The following is a 19514-nucleotide window of genomic DNA, read 5'->3' as shown; positions in this document are numbered from 1 at the left end:
CGATCCCTGACCTTCAGGCTGATGCCAGATCTCAGGAGCTGCATCCCTAATTTTATTTATTTATTTTTTTAGTCCTCACCCGAGGATACTTTTCCATTTATCTTCAGAGAGAGAGAGAAACATCGATGTGAGAGAGACACATTGATTAGTTGCCTCCCATGTGACCCCAACCAGGGCTGGGGACCAAACCACAACCTAGCTATGTGCCCTTGACCAGAATTGAACCCACGACTCTTTGGCCTGTGGGCCAACGCTCTAACCGCTAGGCAAACCAGCCAGGGCTGTATCCCTAATTTTTTCTGTCACAAGTTATATTTATTATTTGCTATTTCTTATATTCAAGAGTTACTAGAATATAAATTATCTGATGGTATCACCCCATAGGTACTAGTATAAATATATTATCATTCTAATATCTTGGGTTGTTTTACCCATGATGGTGACAGTTGTCTTGATTGTCCCCAGTCCACATAGTCTTTCTTGTTTTCAACTACTGGATGAAATCGATTGAGGGCAGGACTTCATCCGTTGACTGCGCTACAGCCAAGTTCATTTGTGCCCGGATTCGTGCTGTGCCGCTCCGTTAGCTTCCTATTGCTGTCTAGTTCCTGCGACAGCACACAGGCATTGTCTGACAGTCTGGACATGAGAAGTCAGTCAGCCTCACTGGTGAAAAGCCAGTGTCAGCCTCTAGAGACTGCCCACACTCCTTGACTCGTACCCTTCCCTGCATCACTCCCATCTCTTGTCTCCATAACCCCGTCTCACACTGTTGACTCGGGTGGACAATTGAGATATTTTCCCTGTCTCTAGATCCTTAATCACAACTGCAGTGTCCCTTTACCATATAAGGTAACACCCATAGATTCTGGGCAGTAGAATATGGGCATCTTTGCAGGGCCATTTTTCAAGCTACCACATAAACATTTCTCATCATTATCTACATTTTATTTGTAAGGGTCCTAAAGTTAGTTCATAGAGGTAAAGTAATATCCCCAATGTCGTAAGTCAGAGAACTGGCATTCAGATCCAGGTTTAACTGTAATACCCATCTTTGAAGCCACTCTAGGGTAGGTATTGTCCTCCTTTTTTTTTTAAAGCTCACAGGCAGCCCTGGACAGTTTGGCTCCAACCCAGTGGTTGGAGTGTCAGCCTGCAGACCAAAGAGTCGCAGGTTCAATTCCAGTCAAGGGCACGTGCCTCGGTTGCAGTTCAGTCTCTGGCCCTGTTCAGGATCATGCGGGAGGCAACCAATTGATGTGGCTCTCTCACATCGATGTTTCTCCCTCCTTCTCTCTCCCTCCCACTCTATCTGAAGATAAATGGAGAAATATCTTTGGATACGGATTAAAAAAAAACAAAAAGCATACATACAAGCTCACAGGCATATACTTGTACCAGACCTTCAACTTTGACCTTATTTGTCTGATGTAGAAACTCAAATTGGCTTGATGGCTAGTAGCCTGAGAACAATTCCTACTAAAAGGGTTGCTCACCTTTTACAATTTGCCTAACAGGTGCCGGATGATTATTTTTAATTGTCTTTTTTACGAAGCAAGTTTTCCGGATTTTGCTAATTCAAAGGGAAACATACTCTATTTTGTTTTTTGAGTGAGGTTGGTGCTATAATGTGTAGCATCTGAATCTGAATATTGATTTGATATATTTTAAAAACTATTTGTGTTCATTTGAGAGCTAATATAAATTCCTTTGCTTTTTGATAGCTATGTTGTTATTTTTATGGAAATGTATGGAAAACATAGTAAGTATATAACTGATTAAACTAATTAAAATAATGCCATTGGGATCAAAAGCAATTATTTAAAAGAAAAAGAAAGAAAACCTACAGTGAGTTATGCATATTGACAAGAATCCTGAAACTTCTTCGTTAAGCCCTAATAGGAGGTTTAAAGTGCCATCACCAAACAGTGCCTTTTAGGACAGTAACCGTCAGTAATCTCGTGTATTATTTCAAGCAGCCAATTTCACTTTCTCAGGGCTAGATCACACTTTAACAAGGAGGGTCATGTCAGCTTGACAGAGAGGGCTGCCGTGAAGTCAAATGGAAGAATTCATCCAGAAAAGAATATGTGGACTTCACTGCAGTGCTTGAAATTTTCCATGACCGAAATAGAAGTCCTTCAGCTTTCTTCTACAATACAAGGATCGCTACTGATGACCTTAAGAAAGGATTATTTAGCCCAGGCCGGTTTGGCTCAGCGGTTAGAGCGTCGGCCTGCGGTCCTGAGAGACCCGGGTTCGGTACGTGCCCTTACCCCGAGGTAAGGGCATGTACCTCGGTTGCAGTTTGTCCCCGGCCCTGGTTGGTCGTGCGGGTGGCAGCCACTCGATGTGTCCCTTTCACATCGATGTTTCTCTCTCTCTCTCTGTTCCTCTCTCTCCCCCCCACTCTACCTGAACAAAAAATGGAAAAATGTCCTCGGGTGAGGATTTAAAAAAAAAAAAAGAAAGGATTATTTATATGTATTGCTGATAGTTGATAGTGAAGCCACGTGTTGTATGTTAATAAACTTTTCATTACGGCCCTCCACATTACCTTCTTTCTTTCCCAGCTTCACACTTTTCTAGTGATGGAACTTCTGAATGGGGGAGAGCTGTTCGAACGCATTAAGAAAAAGAAGCATTTCAGCGAGACCGAAGCCAGCTACATCATGCGGAAGCTCGTGTCAGCCGTGAGCCACATGCACGACGTCGGCGTGGTGCACAGGGATCTGAAACCCGAGGTGCGGGGGCACGTGCTCGCCTGTCTGTCCGGCCGGCCTCACTCTTAAATACCCCAAATCTGCGTGGGCTTGATTACTGCCAGGGCTTTCTGTTAAATAGATACCAGAAAATACCGTGTTTCTTGGATTTTTTTTTCTTTTCTATTTCAGTCTAAAATAAATGTGTCTCTCTTTTCATTGCCCGCTGATCATCTTGAGGTTATATTTGTAAGTGTGAGAGCCTTTTATGGAAGAAAGACTTTATGCAACAGTTGTGGACTAAAAATAGCAATGGGAATTTTTGTAGCAGAAAATAATATCCCTTCTATATATATACCATTTTAGAGGGGCTTTGTAATGGTGTCATTTGAAAGCTTATTTTTCACATTTGCAATCAAATCGATAGCTCACGCATATGAGTGTATATAATTCTGTTCTAAATATTAAAACATAAAGATTTATCTTGGTTTAATTAGTTACATCATCCTTTGCTCATGTACTATAATATTTATAGAATGGTATTGCAGTGCAGAAGTAGCAGCTTTTTTACATATTTCTTCTTTGAAAGGTTAATAAAGGAGGTTCTAACTCTAGAATGATCCTTTTTTAGTATCAAAAATAGGAAAGTTCCTCCCTTTTAGGAAAGCATCAAAATAATGAAAATTTAAAAGCAAAACTCAATAATTTATAAAAGAATAACAATGAATCATCCTTTACCATATGCAAAATCATACATATTTTCTCTTTAAAATAGAACATTATTTTTATTACCCATGTGATTATAACGCATTTTCAAGTATATTTAAAATAATGTATTTGGTGTCCATATTTTGTGTTAAACCACAAAAGAATGTTTCTCAAAAACGCCATTTTTGCCTTTTATTTAGGTATCTTGGATTGTTGGCAGGAAGAGGATGTTTTTTTAAATTGAATTATGTGCATTCAAACATAATTAACCAATTTCTAAAGTATTTAAACTTCAGTCTATGGTTTGTTTTTTTTCAGTCCTCACCCAAGGACATGTTCACTGATTTTTAGAGAGGGGGGGGAGGGAACGAGGGAAGGGGGGGGAGAAACATCGATCAGCTGCCTCCTGTATGCACCCCAACTGTGGGTCAAACCCACAACCTAGGTATGTGCCCTGACCAGAAACGAACCCAAGACCTTTTGGTGCACAGGATGATGCTCCAACCAACTGAGCCACACTGGCCAGAGCCAGTCTACATATTTGATATTACTGTTATTCGTATTACTAGTGGTTAATCAAAACTGAATTTGTTTTCTGAACTTGCAACTATGATAGCTACCCCTCTGCTTCCTTCATCATAGCTCTCACTCTCCTACAGAACACCCACTAAAAATATGGTGCTGTGTGCATTGGAGACGAGCTGTCTATTTTTAAATGTGAAGGCACACCACTTAAATGTTTTCTTGATAGACAAGGAACAAGCATGTAATTTTTAATTGGAAAGATCTGTTCCCTGACTGTATAGAATTCATTTTCACATGTTTTATTCTTTGATAACTGGCCATCTGTCATCTCATGAGTCTCGAATGATGTAACTGTCCTCTCCAGTCGAATTTAGTTTGCCTTCCTATTTTACTGATACTTAATTCTTCTTATTTGTTATAAAACTTTTCTTTCACGTCGTCATTTGAGATGAAGACTTGTCAGATTGTTCAGGACATTCTATTACAAGTATCATTCTAAATCAGAATTTTTTTTTTTGAGAAATGAAAATGTGCCTTTGTACTAACATTTTCATAAGAAAAGAGCTTTCACTTTGACTTTTAAATGGCAGAGTATACTATTTCCAAACTAAAAATGTAATCCTTTTCCCAGCGATGCAGCATTTTAAGATATGATTGTATTTTTGGGGAGATATGCGTGTGCCCCCCATTTTCTGCTTAGGCGAAACCTGACATTGTAGGTGAGAAGCAGATCAGTTTAGAAGCTGGCTGACATTCTTAGTGAGCTGCTTTGAATGTTTTTAATTGGTTTCCATACTCTGAAAAAATTAAGGAAAGTTACAGCGAATTAGTTTCAGCAGAACTTGAGAGGGGGCTACAAGGAGAGGGAATTGTTACTCCCTCCTGTTGCTGACGGTGACACCCACTGTTAGAGCTGGGAGGGGGGAAAGGAGGGGGCCACATCCACTCCACTTCCAGGACTAAGATCAAGGAAGTCCACTGCCATTCTTCAGAAGGAGTAAACCGAGGTCATTTTCAAAGATCTGGTAGCTCAGTGACGACAGGCACGGGGTGTGCCTGCCTCGCCTGCCTCGCTGCTCTGTGCTACGCGGGGCCTGCCCTGGAGGAGCTCAGGAGTCATTTGCTGAAAGCTGTCTCCCAAGTACAGGTCCGTGGACCCCCACCTGTGACTTCAATTGTGATGAAGCCTTACACTTAATTATATTCACATTTTAATTCCATCTCAAATTTGCAATTAAGCATTGTATGATAGAAAAAAATTTTTTAACTTATCAGTTAATGTTTTTGTTTTTCTTCCCACTTTATTTTTAACTTCTGAATAAAAGGCTTAGAAGATTTTCTTCTCTGTATCAATAAAGGCTTCTATGTTTTTTTCTTACTTCAGTTAGAATAATATTAGCAAAGCGAACAAAGTTACAGAGCTAGGGAATAAGTGAATGAACATTAACGGTGTAACGGGTTTTGTCAGGATGTCTAAAGACAGTAGAGTCAGATTTCCTTCCTGTGGGTACTAGCCTAATGTGCTAATAGAAAGGATGATTTGTACATCAGTATAGTTAGCATTTGTTAAGGATGTAATAGATATGAAAAGTAGTACAGTAAAATTTTAGTGATTGAGAAGCTCTAGTGGAAAAGTGATTCAAAACAATAATGTTTTCTTAATACTTAAGGTATGATATTCATAAGCATTAAAAATGTTTAGGTATTAACTGTTTTGGGAGAAAATAGTTCTGAAATGTATGTCTTCACAATGCCTTCTTTGATAAGCTATACTAGATCTTGTAGAACTATTTATTTATGACTTCATTCAATGGACACATTTATCAAAGCACCTACTCTCTGACTATGCCAGACCCTCAGGATGGAGTCTTGAATAAGGGGGACACACAGCCCCTCCCCTGGAGTGATGGTCTAATGGGGGTGAAGATGTTGAACTAATAATGCAGAGGTGACAAGTGCCAGGAAAGAAGTATAAATCACGCTAGGAGAAAATATAGAAAGTCCTAATTTCGGTTTGCTGGCATGGTTGGGTGTCTCTGAATGGAGAGCAGGTCCCATGAACCATTTGGAAGGGAAGTTGGTGGAGAAAGAACAGAAACACAGAGTTACAGAAAAGCAGAGACAGAGGCTCTGGCCTCAGACAAGACATGAAGCAGTCGAAAAATGATTCACGTGGCATTGTAAAATTGAAATAATACAAAAAATGGCAAAGCAGAGAACAAGAGTACCCTGATGTCCAGCTCCCAGACCCTTCCCATCAGACCCGCTCTGTGAACGAATCCGGAGTCAATATGTACTTGACATAAATGGCATCACCAAGTCCCATGACATTTTAATGAACGACGGCTGTGTTTGTATTTTGCAGAATTTATTATTCACTGATGAAAATGACAACTTGGAAATTAAAGTAATTGATTTCGGGTTTGCACGCTTAAAGCCGCCTGATAACCAGCCTCTCAAGACTCCGTGCTTCACTCTCCATTACGCGGCCCCGGAGCTGCTGAACCACAACGGCTACGACGAGTCCTGCGACCTCTGGAGCTTGGGCGTCATTCTGGTGCGTTCGTTTCAGTAGAGCTTTTAAACCTTAGATGCCCTCTGTGCCTGTCTCCCTCTCTGGTTTTCCTAAATTCACGAAAAAAGTTGGCAAGTTGTTTTCTTTTCGGTTAGAGGCCTGACAGAAGACTATTTCCTTTTCTTAAAATGTGCATTAAAGAAGGATGTAGGAATTTTGATTTGGGTTTATTTTTAAAAATATTTAAAGCAGCTGTGTTTTATGTGAATAAGAGTTATACATTTTTTGTTGTTGTTGTTGTTGTTGTTTAAAGAATAGTGTGTTTTCGCCCTGGCTCGTTTGGCTCAGGGATTAGAGCATCAGCCCACAGACCAATGAGTCTCGGGTTCGATTCCGGTCAAGGGCACGTACCTCGGTTGCAATTTGTCCCAGGCTCTGGTTGGGGTCGTGCTGGAGGCAGCCACTCGATGTGTCCTTTTCATGTCAATGTGTCTCTCTCTCTCCGTCTCTCTCTCTGCCTCTCTCCCACTCTATCTGAACAAAAATGGAAAAATGTCCTCGGGTGAGGATAAAAAAAAAAAGGAATAGTATGTTTTCAAAAGATATGCATATTAGACATAATGTGAAAATAGCAAAGTGACTCAATAGAAAATTCTCCTGCCCCTACCATATTGTGTATTCTTTGTGTCCTTCTGTAAGTTTCTCTATAGACTTACGTATATAAATTTGTTTTTAATGAGATTATAGTACACATGTAGTTTGAGTCTCAGAAGTTTATTTAACCATTTACTAATGAGAAGTTAGCATTTTCCAGTTCTTCACTAATCTTAAACTATACAAATGAATGCTTTTTATATGTGTGCTCACATTTGTCTCATTATTTGTTTAGCATAGATGTCTAGGAGAAGGGCATACACATCTTGATTTAGAAATCTTTGCCTGGATTTCCTTCCAGAAGGTTTTTCACAGTATGTTCTCATAACATAAACTGTATGCAAATACGTGGAAGACTATCAATTTTAGTCTTAAATTATTTCCTGCTGTCGTCATCTGCATGCGTTTTTTTTTTTTTATCCTCACCCGAGGATATTTTTCCATTTTTTGTACAGATAGAGTGGGAGGGAGAGAGGAAGGGAGAGAGAGAAACATCGACATGAAAGGGACACATCGAGTGGCTGCCACCCGCACAACCAACCAGGGCCGGGGACAAACTGCAACCGAGGTACGTGCCATTAGCGGGAACCGAACCCGGGTCTCTCCGGACCGCAGGCCGATGCTCTAACCGCTGAGCCAAACTGGCCAGGGCTGCATGTGTTTTTTTGATGAATATGTCTGAGCATCTTGTCATGTGTCTGGACATTTGTATTTTTCTTTTATGAACTGCTGTTTATGAGCTCTGCCCATTTTCCTATGTGAATTTTTTTCTTATTGAATTTTGAAGCTTTATTGAGGATTTTAAACCTTTGTCTTTTATTAATATTGGAAATGTTTTTCTGGTTTGTCATTTGTCTCACAACTTTGTTTATACTAATATGGGATTTTAACTTTGCTTTTAGAGGGATTTAAATAGAAAAGGTTTTTTATTTCTATGTAGTGAGATATGTCAGTCTTTTCCTTTATGGAATCCGGCATTGATTCAGATGGTCCCTCCCCACCCGGCCCCAAGGTTATAAAAACAGTCTCCTGCACTTTCCTGCAGAATTGTGCTCACTTGGCACCGCGACCAGCTCTGCCTCTGGGGTCCCTCGGGTGCCAGCTTGTGTTCCGCTGCAGCCAGGGGTCCCTGCAGGGTGCTCCCCTCTCATTTTAAGTCCTACATGGCTTTTATTTTAATAATTTTAAGTCATTCTTTATCATTTTCAAACTAAAATTACATATTTATTAATCAGATTTTTAAAATTAAAATAAACAGCCAACTTCTATAGATTTGAGAGTTTTATTTAAGGACTTAAACATTAGTAACACTCTCCAAAAAAAATGTCTAAATAAAAAAGAGCCTTTTGTTGTTTGTAATAATATAAAATTACCCCTTGTAAAAGAACCCTTAGTTTAAATATAAGCCAGTTATAACCCTCATCCTTTCTAAGGTTCTAAGAGCCAGCCTTAGACACACAGGCAGGTGTATCAGAGCTTACCAGGGCATCTCCATGGAAACAGCTTCGTGTGAGGGTAGGGGACGGAAGCCACGCTTCGCTCTCTATCTGATGGCCAAGTGTAAGAGAAAGGGGACAGAGAACATCCACAGGAGTGCAATCACAATATCCAGACTGTGAAGTTCCACAGGACCGACAACCCAGATTATATGAAAAAACAGTGTGGGGACCGATAGACTAAAAGACACTTACGAAAAGCACATTCTAATTTCAATTCTATTTATTAAATTCAAACTAAATCTAACTCATACCGATGTAATTATAATACACAGGGCATATAACACAGTGGGGGAAATTTGAATATTGATCGAATATTCAATTATACAAAGAAATGACTGCTAAGTTTTCTAGGTGGATAATGATATTGTGGTTGTGGTTTTTAAAAGTCCTGGCCTTTCAGAGATGCATAATGAAATACAGATGAAAATTAAAGTGAACACTTGCATTAAGCTGTCAAGAAACAAGAGAGTACTTTGTAAACATTTCCATATAAATAAATGCATAGCTCCCATGAATCTAGATTCAAAACCTGAATTATCCTATAGCAAGCATAACATTGATTTGGAGTCTCCCGATTTTCCTTAGAAATCTGTGGTCCTTTTGCATGTTGCATCTAATAAACATGAAAATGTAAATGAAAATAATTTATGTTACTCCCCTCTGAATGAAACAAATACTTTAGGAAGCTGCATCATGGAGCTTCATGTGGCTTTGATTACAACCTCCTGGATGTGCAGCCCCATCTGGAACACACAGGACTTGAATGAACTGACAGGCTGCCTCAGTCGGCCTGGGGCTGCCGCCGCCAAGCCCCGCAGACTGGGCAGCTTGAACAACAGGCACAGCCTTTTTCAGTTCGGAGCTTGGGAGTCCACTGTCAAGGGGCCAGCACGGTGCTGCCCTTACGTACCTTTCCTCTCGTACTCGGGGGGAGAGCAAGCAAGCTCTGGGTGTGTCTTTTGGTAAGGATGCTAATCCTGTTCACTCAGAATGCCACCCTGTGACGTCATGTAACTTAGGCTACCTCCATATAGGCCCTTTCTCCAAATACGGCCACACTGAGGGTTGGGTCTTCAACATGAACTTGGGAGGCACACACACATTCGAGTTATGACAGGATTTAGAAAACGTAGGGCAGGACGAGGCGCCGCTGCCTGCTGCTCCCCTGGCTGAGAGAGGGCGGGGGAGAGAGAGCGCCCGCTGGGTCCTCTGTCTTACCTGTTTTCCAAAGGCTGGAGTGTTTGGAGATGTCTCAGGGAGGGTCTCAGCAGAATGTTCAGCTCTTCAGGTGTGCTCTTTAATGTGCTGATGCGTCAAGATAGGGGAGTTTGGGATCATTCTCTGGTCAGCTTCACTGCTTTGCTTTTACCTTGGATTTGTCTGGCCCCAGTTGGGCTTTTTTGTTATTTATTCCCCTGCTTCCTCCGTTCTGATTTGGCTGGCATTAATGGCACCAGCTGGGTCTCTGTTGTCTGTCTCCCTGACCAGGGTGATTTAAGTACTCACTCTCTGGTTGGGGAGGGGAGGTATAAACTATTTGCTCCTAAGCATCCTTGGTAAGGGAAGATAAGACCTTGCGATTTATTATCAGGCTGTTAATTGCTCAGCCTTATTTAACTATTTTGTCTCAGGTTCCCTAATCCCACCTGCCAAGGCATTTTCCTAGCTCCCTACCATCCTGCCTCGCCAGGAGCTGTTTTTCCAAGAGCAGTCACAGAAGGCGTGGCCTGGCCCCAGAACCCTTCAGCCTGCTCGGCGCCTCCCGCTGGAGGAGCTGGGCCTCCACACAGCATCCTCGTTTGCACAGCTTCTTCTAGCACGGTGGGTCTACCAGACCCTCGGCCTAAGTGGCAGGACAGCTTGTACTACAGCTTGAACTTACATCAGAGCCCTCTTTCCTCTGGGCCTCACTGGAAACTGGGAGCCCTCCAAGTCGCCCGACAAAAGGATTGGAGCCGACTTCTCCGCCCAGTCCATGGGAGCCCACTGAGCCCTGTGTTTCTCTCCTGAGGGGACAGCAGTGTGCCTTTCAGAGGGGACTCTGTGCCGCGGGCATTGGTACTGTAAACTCGGGCCAGTGTGACAGTCCCCGAGTGTTTGTACTGGATCCCTACCCTCTGGCATGCACCCGGCTTGTAGGGCACTTAGGATCCCGGCTACTGTCTGCTCCCGGCTCCTTCCACGAAAACATGGGTGTAGAGAACCAGCACGGGCTTCGGTAGAATGTCAAGAGGACCGAGGTCCCCACAGGAAAGTCAGCACAGCTCCTGGCTAAGACGGTGAATGCTGGCCTTGCCACGTAACGGCTGCTTGGATCTTTCCCACTGAAGGGAATCCACAAGAATTTGACCAGAGTAGCTGGTGCTTCATGCCAGAGCCCTGTGGACCTGTGCGGCGCTCAGCACAGCAGCTAGGCCCTGCTGGCCCAGCTCGGCCAGGGGCTGCATTCGGTGTGTGCTGCTCCCCGCCCTCCAGCCCTCCCGCCCTCCGTCCCTCCCGCCCTCTGTCCCTCGCCCTCCGTCCCTCCCGCCCTCCGTCCCTCGCCCTCCGTCCCTCCCGCCCTCCGTCCCTCGCCCTCCGTCCCTCCCGCCCTCCGTCCCTCCCGCCCTCCGTCCCTCCCGCCCTCCGTCCCTCGCCCTCCGTCCCTCCCGCCCTCCGTCCCTCCCGCCCTCCGTCCCTCCCGCCCTCCGTCCCTCCCGCCCTCCGTCCCTCCCGCCCTCTGTCCCTCCCGCTTCCTGCCCTCCCGCCCTCCGTCCCTCCTCACAGCCTGTGCTCCTTAGTAACATCACTGTGCATAAGCGTTTGCTCCGGACTCTGCTTTCTGGGGAACCCAGGCTAAGATAGTTGGTGCCAGCAGTGACCTAGAAAGCAGACCTTAGGAGGGCCTTTGAAGTTGCATGTCTCCCCCCCTCCAGTTTCCACAGGGAGTGGGGTTCCTACTGCCATCCAGCCAGAGGAGGAGGAAGGGATAAACAGCGAGGCTGGGGTGGAGAGTAGGTGTGTAACTGAACTGGCTGCTGCTTGTTACCAAGCGCAGTGGATTGCTTGATCTTGGTACTTTACTTTATAGATGAAGAACTGGTCTAAGAGGTTGACTAATTTTCTCAAGGTAGGAAATAAAAGCACGTGTTTGAAGCCAGGTCTGTGACGCTGATGCTCATTTCTCCCCTCTGTACTGTCTTCTCTGTAGTAATGATGGCAGGGGACAAAGACCCTAGTTTGATGCCTAGGACTTTGCCAGCTGAAGAAAGCAAGTGGCTTTCTAAGGACTCTTAGTACCTTGTGCAAAGTCAGGGAGGCGGGACTGTCGGTAGGGAAAGTGGGGTTGGAGCCTGGGAACTGCGGAGACCGAGGCCCAAGGGGAAGGTGTGGGGAAGCCCGGGAAGGCGTTTGCTCAGGGGGGTGTGGGCTGCGCTTCCGGTTGTACACATGGTGCGGTGTGTGCATGAAGGGTCACGGGCAGGAGTTTAGAGGGGCCCGTGGAGGCCCTGGGGTCCGTCGGGAGACTGGGGAGACCTGTAGCGGAGTTTCTCCTGACCTGCGGACTCGGTTCAGTCTGATCCAGTTGCAGCCTTCCTTCCATACCGAGGATTTAGGAGGTTTGGGTTTTGTGTTTTTTTTAAGTTGTTTGTCTTTGTTCTACAGATGTCCTAGCATTTCCCTCCTTAGAACAAATATTGTTCTTGGTTTATTGCTCAAAATCAGAAACAGGTTTCTTCTTGCTTCTATTTTCAAACCCTCCGTTCTCCCAGTGTGGTTTTTCTTCTTCGCAGGCAGTTTTCCTTTTGAGAAAGTGCAAATTTGCCCAAAGCCTCCTCGTCTCAGGCAACCTCGGAGGGTCGAGTCCCTTCTCTCTGTCGGGTCTCAGTCACACACCTTCCATCCTCCTTACGTGGGTTGTGTTGACTGCCTACCTGATTGTGTCTCTCGGGTTTTCTTTTCACGTTATGTGTATCATTCTGCCTGCGAATCTCCATCTTTTCCGAGAGCCGGCGGGTAAGAGCTGCCTCGCCCTCTTGGCCAGCGTGCGGGTATGCCCGCTGGTCACACAGTGACCGGAGAAGAAGGCAGGGTCCTCCTGGGCCACCGGGATGCCTCCTCGGCTCCACACCTCCTACTTGGAGCTCTGCCCGCTGAGTCCCTTCCTAAGTGACCGGCACCACCACCCCCTTCTCAGCACACGGCTCTCCCTCCGGTCTGCGCACAGACACGGTTCTGTCCGAACCCCCGGCCAGCCCACTGCCTTCCCAGCTCCCTTCCACCGCTGCAAGCCTGGAGGTCTCAGCGAGCGGAGAGGACCCCCAGGAAGTGTAAAGGCTCACCTGTCAGAAAGCCCATCTCCGCTGCAAAGACCAGTCTTACTTAGCTTTATGGTTTTTCTGTTGACTTTTTATTTTGTTTGTTTGTTTGTTTATCTTAGAGGGAGAGGGAGAGATCAATTTATTCCACTTATTTATGCATTCATTGGTTGATTCCTGTATGTGCCCTGACCGGGTATCAAACCCGAAACCTTGGAGTGTCGGGATGATGCTCTAACCGGTTGAGCTACCCGACCCGGGCTCTGTTGACTTTTTAAAGAACAAAATCTCTCATGTAAATTTTCACACACATGGCTAAAATAAAATAAGGTGACTGTAGAGAGTTTATTGCATTTAACACAGCGGTAAGAAAAATGAAATTATAATCGGGGTAATTACAAACAAAATAAAGAAGGCCTAAATAAAAAATATTTGTAAGTTCTTATCATAGTTAACATGCAAAGGAAAGGATGTGGAATTGGATAGAAAAAGAACAGTTATTCAGGGGTCCTGCTGTCTTTAGATTTTTTGTTAACCTTATATCATCTTTTTGAGTCAGTTGGATTATCCCTCATTTATTTTTCTTGTTCTGAATATAGTTATAAAAATGGTTTTAAACCTTGATGTCATAATGAGCCATTCCTCTGTATTTACAGCTCTTTGAAATGTGTTGGTTGTTTCAGTAATAGAAGTCACATAACCTTGCAAACCCAGTAATGCCAATCGTAATGAACTGTTGAATGAAACATTCTTTGCTCCTTTTTTTCCCTCGATAGTATACAATGTTGTCCGGGCAAGTTCCATTCCAATCTCAAGACAAAAGTTTGACGTGTACCAGTGCAGTGGAAATCATGAAGAAAATTAAAAAGGGAGATTTCTCCTTTGAAGGAGAAGCCTGGAAGAATGTATCCCAGGAGGCTAAAGATTTGATCCAAGGTGGGAATCAGGGTCATTTTATGTGGTGTGCTGTGCAGAGATGGGAGCGGGATCTACACACGGTTGTTACCTACTCGCGGGATCCACCCATGTGCTCTGTAAGGACCAGGCTGCTCTACGGAGCCTTTTCTTATCGGAACATCTTCCCTCAGGATCTGTCCACAGCCCCACGGGAACAGCGCTCGGATCCTCCCGCATCCCGAATCGAACCTGTGCTGCTCACTCTCCTTTCCCCCGGACACGTGCCCGCTCCCGTCTCCCTCGCTGGGCTGCCAAGAAGCCTGGCACCCACGAGCCCTGCCTTCCGCACCTTCCACAGCCAGTCCCTCGTCTGCGGGTTCATGCCCTCCTTGCCACCCCTCCCCATTCACACGGCGCCACCTTGGTTCTTGTCACCACCTCTCTCCCGAGATCCTGCAAGTCTTTCACCTCGTCTCTCTTCCTCTGGCTCTACCTGTCCGCCATCGATGGGCAGAGTGACCTTCTTAACATCCACAGGCGCTCACGCCTCTCTCCTGTTTAAGGTCCTTCGGAGAATCCATTAGCTTAGGGCCGACTCCATCGTGGCGCATCGAGAATTCAAGGCCCTTGGTGGCCTGGCCCTGCCTGCCTCTGCCCCAGCAGGGCACTTGTGCCGGCCTTCGGGCTCCTGCACGCCTCTGCTCCCGCTTTTCTCATCCCCGGCACCCCCTCACCGAGCCCGCTCTGCTCGTCCCCCAGGGCTCACCTGCTGGAAGCGTGCCAGGAGCCCCGCTCCCAGGCCGAGCCTTCCCTGAGCCTCAGCACAGATGCAGGGATTTGCCATTGCCTGTGCCCTGGCGGTGTCCTAGCCGGCTTTGTCCACGTGCCCCGTCTCCATCTCCCTCGGCCCGGCTGCACTGCCGACTCACAGGAGGGTTTGCATGCGGATGAAGGGGTCTGGGTGCTCTGTCTTCATTCGGGGTTTCCCCAGGCACCTCTGAGTCTGCTTGGGCGGTTATTTTCTCCGGATCGAAAAGTCAGTTAGCCGTCAGCCTCCTAGAAGTCGGCTCTTGTGGGCTTTCTCATTAGCATCCTGCATTCACTAGGGCATCCAATGCATAGGAAAAGGTAATTATTTTTGGAGGAGGTTGACGCCTTGTAGAAACCATTGTGTCATGTGAACATAATTGAGGTTTACGTCTGAGGTTGATTTTAAACTGTGTTTGAAATGGCATATCATAAAATAAAAACATCTTGTTTATTCCCACAGGCCTTCTCACAGTAGATCCAAATAAAAGGCTTAAAATGTCTGGCTTGAGATACAATGAATGGCTTCAGGATGGCAGCCAGCTGTCCTCCAACCCTCTGATGACGCCCGACGTGCTGGGCTCTTCGGGAGCCGCTGTGCACACCTGCGTGAAAGCCACCTTCCACGTAAGTGCCCGCGCTCTGCACGCGTGGATCTGAACAGCAATCAGACACCCCATACCTCCGAGACACGCTCTTAGGAATCCATGTAAAAGACGTGTTCTTGTCGTTTTATGTGTGTTTTCATGAATCCCTTGATGATAGAAACATATTCATGAACAGAAAGCGCACGGGGCCCAGAGTCCCTGCTGACCACAAGCCCCTTCCTCGACATTCAGAATGTGAGAGAAGAGGCAGGAGTCTGATGTTTGAGTGGCTGGAGATTTTCTCTAGGTAACCACGGGCATAATACTAGAACTCTTTTCTCTCAAAAAGCTAAATCGTGTTCTGTGGAAACTACAAATGAGTGTTAGGATACGGCACCCGTCAAAGCTCGTTCGTTCGGCAGCCACTTTGTGCCTCGGATATTCCAGAGACCGTGAGGGCGAGCAGTGACGGGCTCGCGCTGGGTAGTGACTGCATTTGAAAGGCTGGGACTACGTTGCAGTAACTGCCCGCTGGTGCCAAGCAGATGCAGACACATTAAGATAGTTGTCCGAGGAGTAAATGAGTTAAGGAGAAATAAAACGACCTCTGGAAGGGATTATCTTGAGAAAGAAGGGACAGCCTTTCCTCTTCAGCTGCAGAAATTGATTACAAAATTAACGAAGGAGGATATGGCGAGGTGTAAGGAGATTAACTGCGGCAGATGATCCACATCTCAGTGGTACGTGACACAAGGTTGTCGGGGCAACTGCAGCCGTGCCAGAGCTTGAGGCCGAGAAGAGTGAAGGCAGCTGCTGGGAGGTTAAGGCAGCCTGAGGCTTGGGGGCCTAATCTCTGCGTGTATTAAGTGACCAGTGTGCACCCAGCTGCATTGACTCGGAAGTGGAGAGCGGGGGCCCACGATCGATCAAGTCTGCTCTGTGTTGGAACTGTGTGGTCAGAGTTTTAAATCTCAGACACAGAACTGGCAAGAGGAACGGGGACCAGGAGTGGGGCGAGGGAGGGGTGTGTTAGACTGCTGGTAGTCGGTAGGAATTCCCAGGCAGTGTTTTCACCGAGAGGCAGTGCCGACTTCTTCACATGCTGTATTAGAGTCATGGCTCCTGAGCAGCCTAACTGGTGACATTAAACAGCATGCTCAGAAATCTCCCCGTGAGCCTCTGTGCCCCTCAGGAGTTTGGGTAGCATGGGTTTTAGGACTTTGTTCCCCAAGCATCTTGGAGCTCTGGTCCCAAGGGCACCTTCTGCTGTAGTTTTATCTGCCCAGGAACCTTCAGTCCTTTTACCTTCATGGGGGTTCCTTTGTTTTCCTCCCCAGGCCTTTAACAAATACAAGAGAGAGGGGTTTTGCCTTCAGAATGTCGACAAGGCCCCTCTGGCCAAGAGGAGGAAGATGAAGAAGACCAGCACCAGCACCGAGACGCGCAGCAGCTCCAGCGAGAGCTCCCACTCCTCGTCCTCCCACTCCCACGGGAAAACCACACCCACCAAGACGCTGCAGCCCAGCAACCCCGCCGATGGCAGTAACCCCGAGACCCTCTTCCAGTTCTCCGACTGAGCCACCGGCGTGGCAGGACGTGGCCCGTGAGCCTGGCCCCTCGGCCCCTCAGCAGATGCCTGAGGTGAGGTGTGGGGAGTCAGACTGTCTACTTTAAGAAAACAAAATATCCTGAATGAGCCAAAAACAAAACCCACAAATGAAAAAACAAGTCCCACTGGTCTCGTTGAATTCTGCCACTTAGGGAATTTTTCCGGAAAACCCATTGGTTATCCTTGTCCGAGAGCACTGGCCGGAGAATGTTACTGTGAAGGAAGCACTTGTTACACAGTGTAGCGACCAGCGGATGCCAGCAGGACGATTCTGGAGAGAACGGCTCCTGCAGAGTTAATGAGGGACTGGGTGGATATGAACTGCTTACAAAGTAAGTCGCAGGCTTTTCAGATGTCTGCCTGCAAGAGCTACCCCTGCTGTGAGGATGACACCTTTCGCTTCCCCTTGCAGATAATGTGGGTTTTTAAGAGATTTGCACCCTCTGAACAGTGAATTATCAGAGAAAAATGTCTGTTTTCAAAAAGATTCTGTAATGAATTTTATGTGTGGCATAGACTTACTTCTTGAGAGAGGATTTTAACTTATTGTTTTTATTTTATGGTTACATATGATGATAACCTGCTATTATTCGTCTTTTTCAAAAAAGTAAAAGAAAAGCTATAAGGACGTCGGGTCCCGGGCTCTGTATCTGGGACCCAGCTGAGCTGCATGCTAAGCTACATACGATTTTCATGTTGCACTGCTCTTTCCTGGCGGTTTGTTTCAACCGTGTTGCAAACATTAAGGTACATGTCTCTGTTTTAAGTAAAATTGCACTTTATAAAAGAATATGAATAAAGCAGCTTGTTTTATAAAGTGCACTGGTTAAAGCATATGTACTGTATTTTTGCCATTTTTTCCATTATCTACTTTAAATCTGCCCTCGCAGCCCCTTCTACTTTGTTTGCGACAAGTAGAACGGGCCGCGTGGCCCCACGTCGCCATGAGCCGCTGCGGCCCCATGTGAGGAAACCGAAGGGAAACCTACTCAACACTGTGCTTCACATTTGTACACTGTGTTGTGCTGCAGAGAGACATCGCCTCCTGCAGCCGGATATCATGTACATAATATTTTAGAATCGTAACTATGACCTATTTGGAAATTTTCCTGTTAAATTTTAAATCCAGAAGGCCTATTTTATAAACTTATGCAGAGCACTTTTACTGCTCAGAAGTTCTGAATTCATACAGAAAACAAGTGCTACGTGATGAAGACATTTCACCGAGAGATGCTGCATTTACACACATGATGAATTCATTTCCTATGCAAAAAAGAAGTGGGAGAGTCTGTATGCGATATTTTCCTTTCAAGCCATCACACGAAATGTTAGAACTGAGAAAGGGGATCTTTCCTATGTTTACAGGAATCATGTTTAAAAAGAAAATGCCCGACGTGTGTATTTTGTTTTTGTTAATGGTAACTCTGGAGCATTAGTTTGGAATTCGGGTGTGATATTTATTTATTCATTTCTTGAGATAATGCAGCATTAATTTCAACCAGTTAGGAATACTAAAAATATTGCACTCTATGTAATAGTAGTATATTTATTGCTAAATCAATGTATATATTAATAGCACAGGCAACAAAAATGGCAAATATTAAAATATTTTCAAAATATTGTATTATCTTGTTCATATTTTTGTCCATAATGTTTATTGGAAATAACTTTATACTTTTCAGTTGCCCAAATGTCTGCATAATTCTCAGTGAGTCGATTATACTCCTAGCTTCTGGTCATTCCTAGTAATGACGGGAGATCGTACATGAATTATGCCAAATGTAGCTCATTCGAACATGGTGATTTCATCGGGCATAGATTTACAATAATTAAGAAAACATCCATTTATATCTACAGTTATGTTGAACATTTCTGGAAATGTGTAAGTAATCTCTTCAAGTCATTTTTTTAAAAACTGCATTCTAGTAGAAGATAGTTGTAAAGTATAAACTAAAAGGATGTCATTGCTAATGGAAAATGATCCAGAGAAATGGTCAGTATACCATTATGATTGATGATATAATTGACTCCTTGTGAACGTTGAAAATGAATGGGTTTTGTTTTTATTTATTTTCCTTGCCATCTCTTCTGGAGTACTTGTCAGAAAATAAAATGTGTAAAATGTCAGGCAGAGTAAGATGAGGAAGGAAAGGGAAGGGTAATTCATCGCCTGGTGAGCCTCCCCGAATAATCTAGAATGGGCTTTTGGAAGAGCTTAGAAAACACTCAAGAGTGGAGCCCTCTTGCCAAGGGTCTTCATCCTCACCGTGCCTTGAACACCAGAAAGACTGCGTCTGCGCCAGGTTTGCAGCCGTTCAGTGGGTGCAGGCGCTTGGTGTGCAGTGAAATGCACTTTAAAATTCACAAAATTCTCAGTCATGTCAGAAATAAATTAAAAAGTACTTCATGTGAACATGTTAAATGGAAGGACGCTTGGTGGTAGGAGTAAAATAGAAGTAGATCTAAGAAAAACAAATACAGACATTAAATTCTCTTTATAAATAGTTTGAAGATAGAACCAGATCACCCCTTTCCTTATTGATTTTATCGTGCGTAGTCTTCATGCCGTCACAAATCCTGGCTCATTTCATATTTTCCTTAGCCATGTATGGCTAATTGAGAAGCAAGATTAAGAAAAGGAAGGTAATAGAGGGACGGAATGTTGAGAGACCAGTTTCTTATTACTGCGCCAGATCCTAGGGCTGAGTGAATT

The 19514-nt window shown here is 44.9% G+C and overlaps 1 protein-coding gene across 14 annotated transcripts in view; it reads left to right on the top strand.

Moving 5' to 3' along the window:
* RPS6KA5 (ribosomal protein S6 kinase A5) overlaps positions 1-18390 on the top strand; it is a 150929-nt gene extending 132539 nt beyond the window's left edge. For 5 of the 14 annotated variants that reach the window (XM_036240845.1, XM_036282076.1, XM_036242931.1 and 2 more), the window contains 5 exons: positions 2574-2744; positions 6301-6492; positions 13678-13837; positions 15069-15232; positions 16530-18390. In XM_036240845.1, coding sequence (XP_036096738.1) covers positions 2574-2744; positions 6301-6492; positions 13678-13837; positions 15069-15232; positions 16530-16769 — 927 coding nt within the window. In that variant the 3' untranslated portion in view covers positions 16770-18390. The remainder of the gene's footprint in view (positions 1-2573; positions 2745-6300; positions 6493-13677; positions 13838-15068; positions 15233-16529) is intronic. The other 9 variants (XM_036278416.1, XM_036241623.1, XM_036279877.1 and 6 more) reach the window with 3 other exon arrangements.
* The last annotated feature ends 1124 nt before the right edge of the window (positions 18391-19514 follow it).

This window comes from Molossus molossus, unplaced genomic scaffold (assembly GCF_014108415.1).
Source record: "Molossus molossus isolate mMolMol1 unplaced genomic scaffold, mMolMol1.p scaffold_m16_p_1, whole genome shotgun sequence".
Taxonomy (NCBI): Eukaryota; Metazoa; Chordata; class Mammalia; order Chiroptera; family Molossidae; genus Molossus; species Molossus molossus.
The sequence above is the reverse complement of the archived record's forward strand: the minus strand, read 5'-3'. Positions and strand labels throughout refer to the sequence as shown.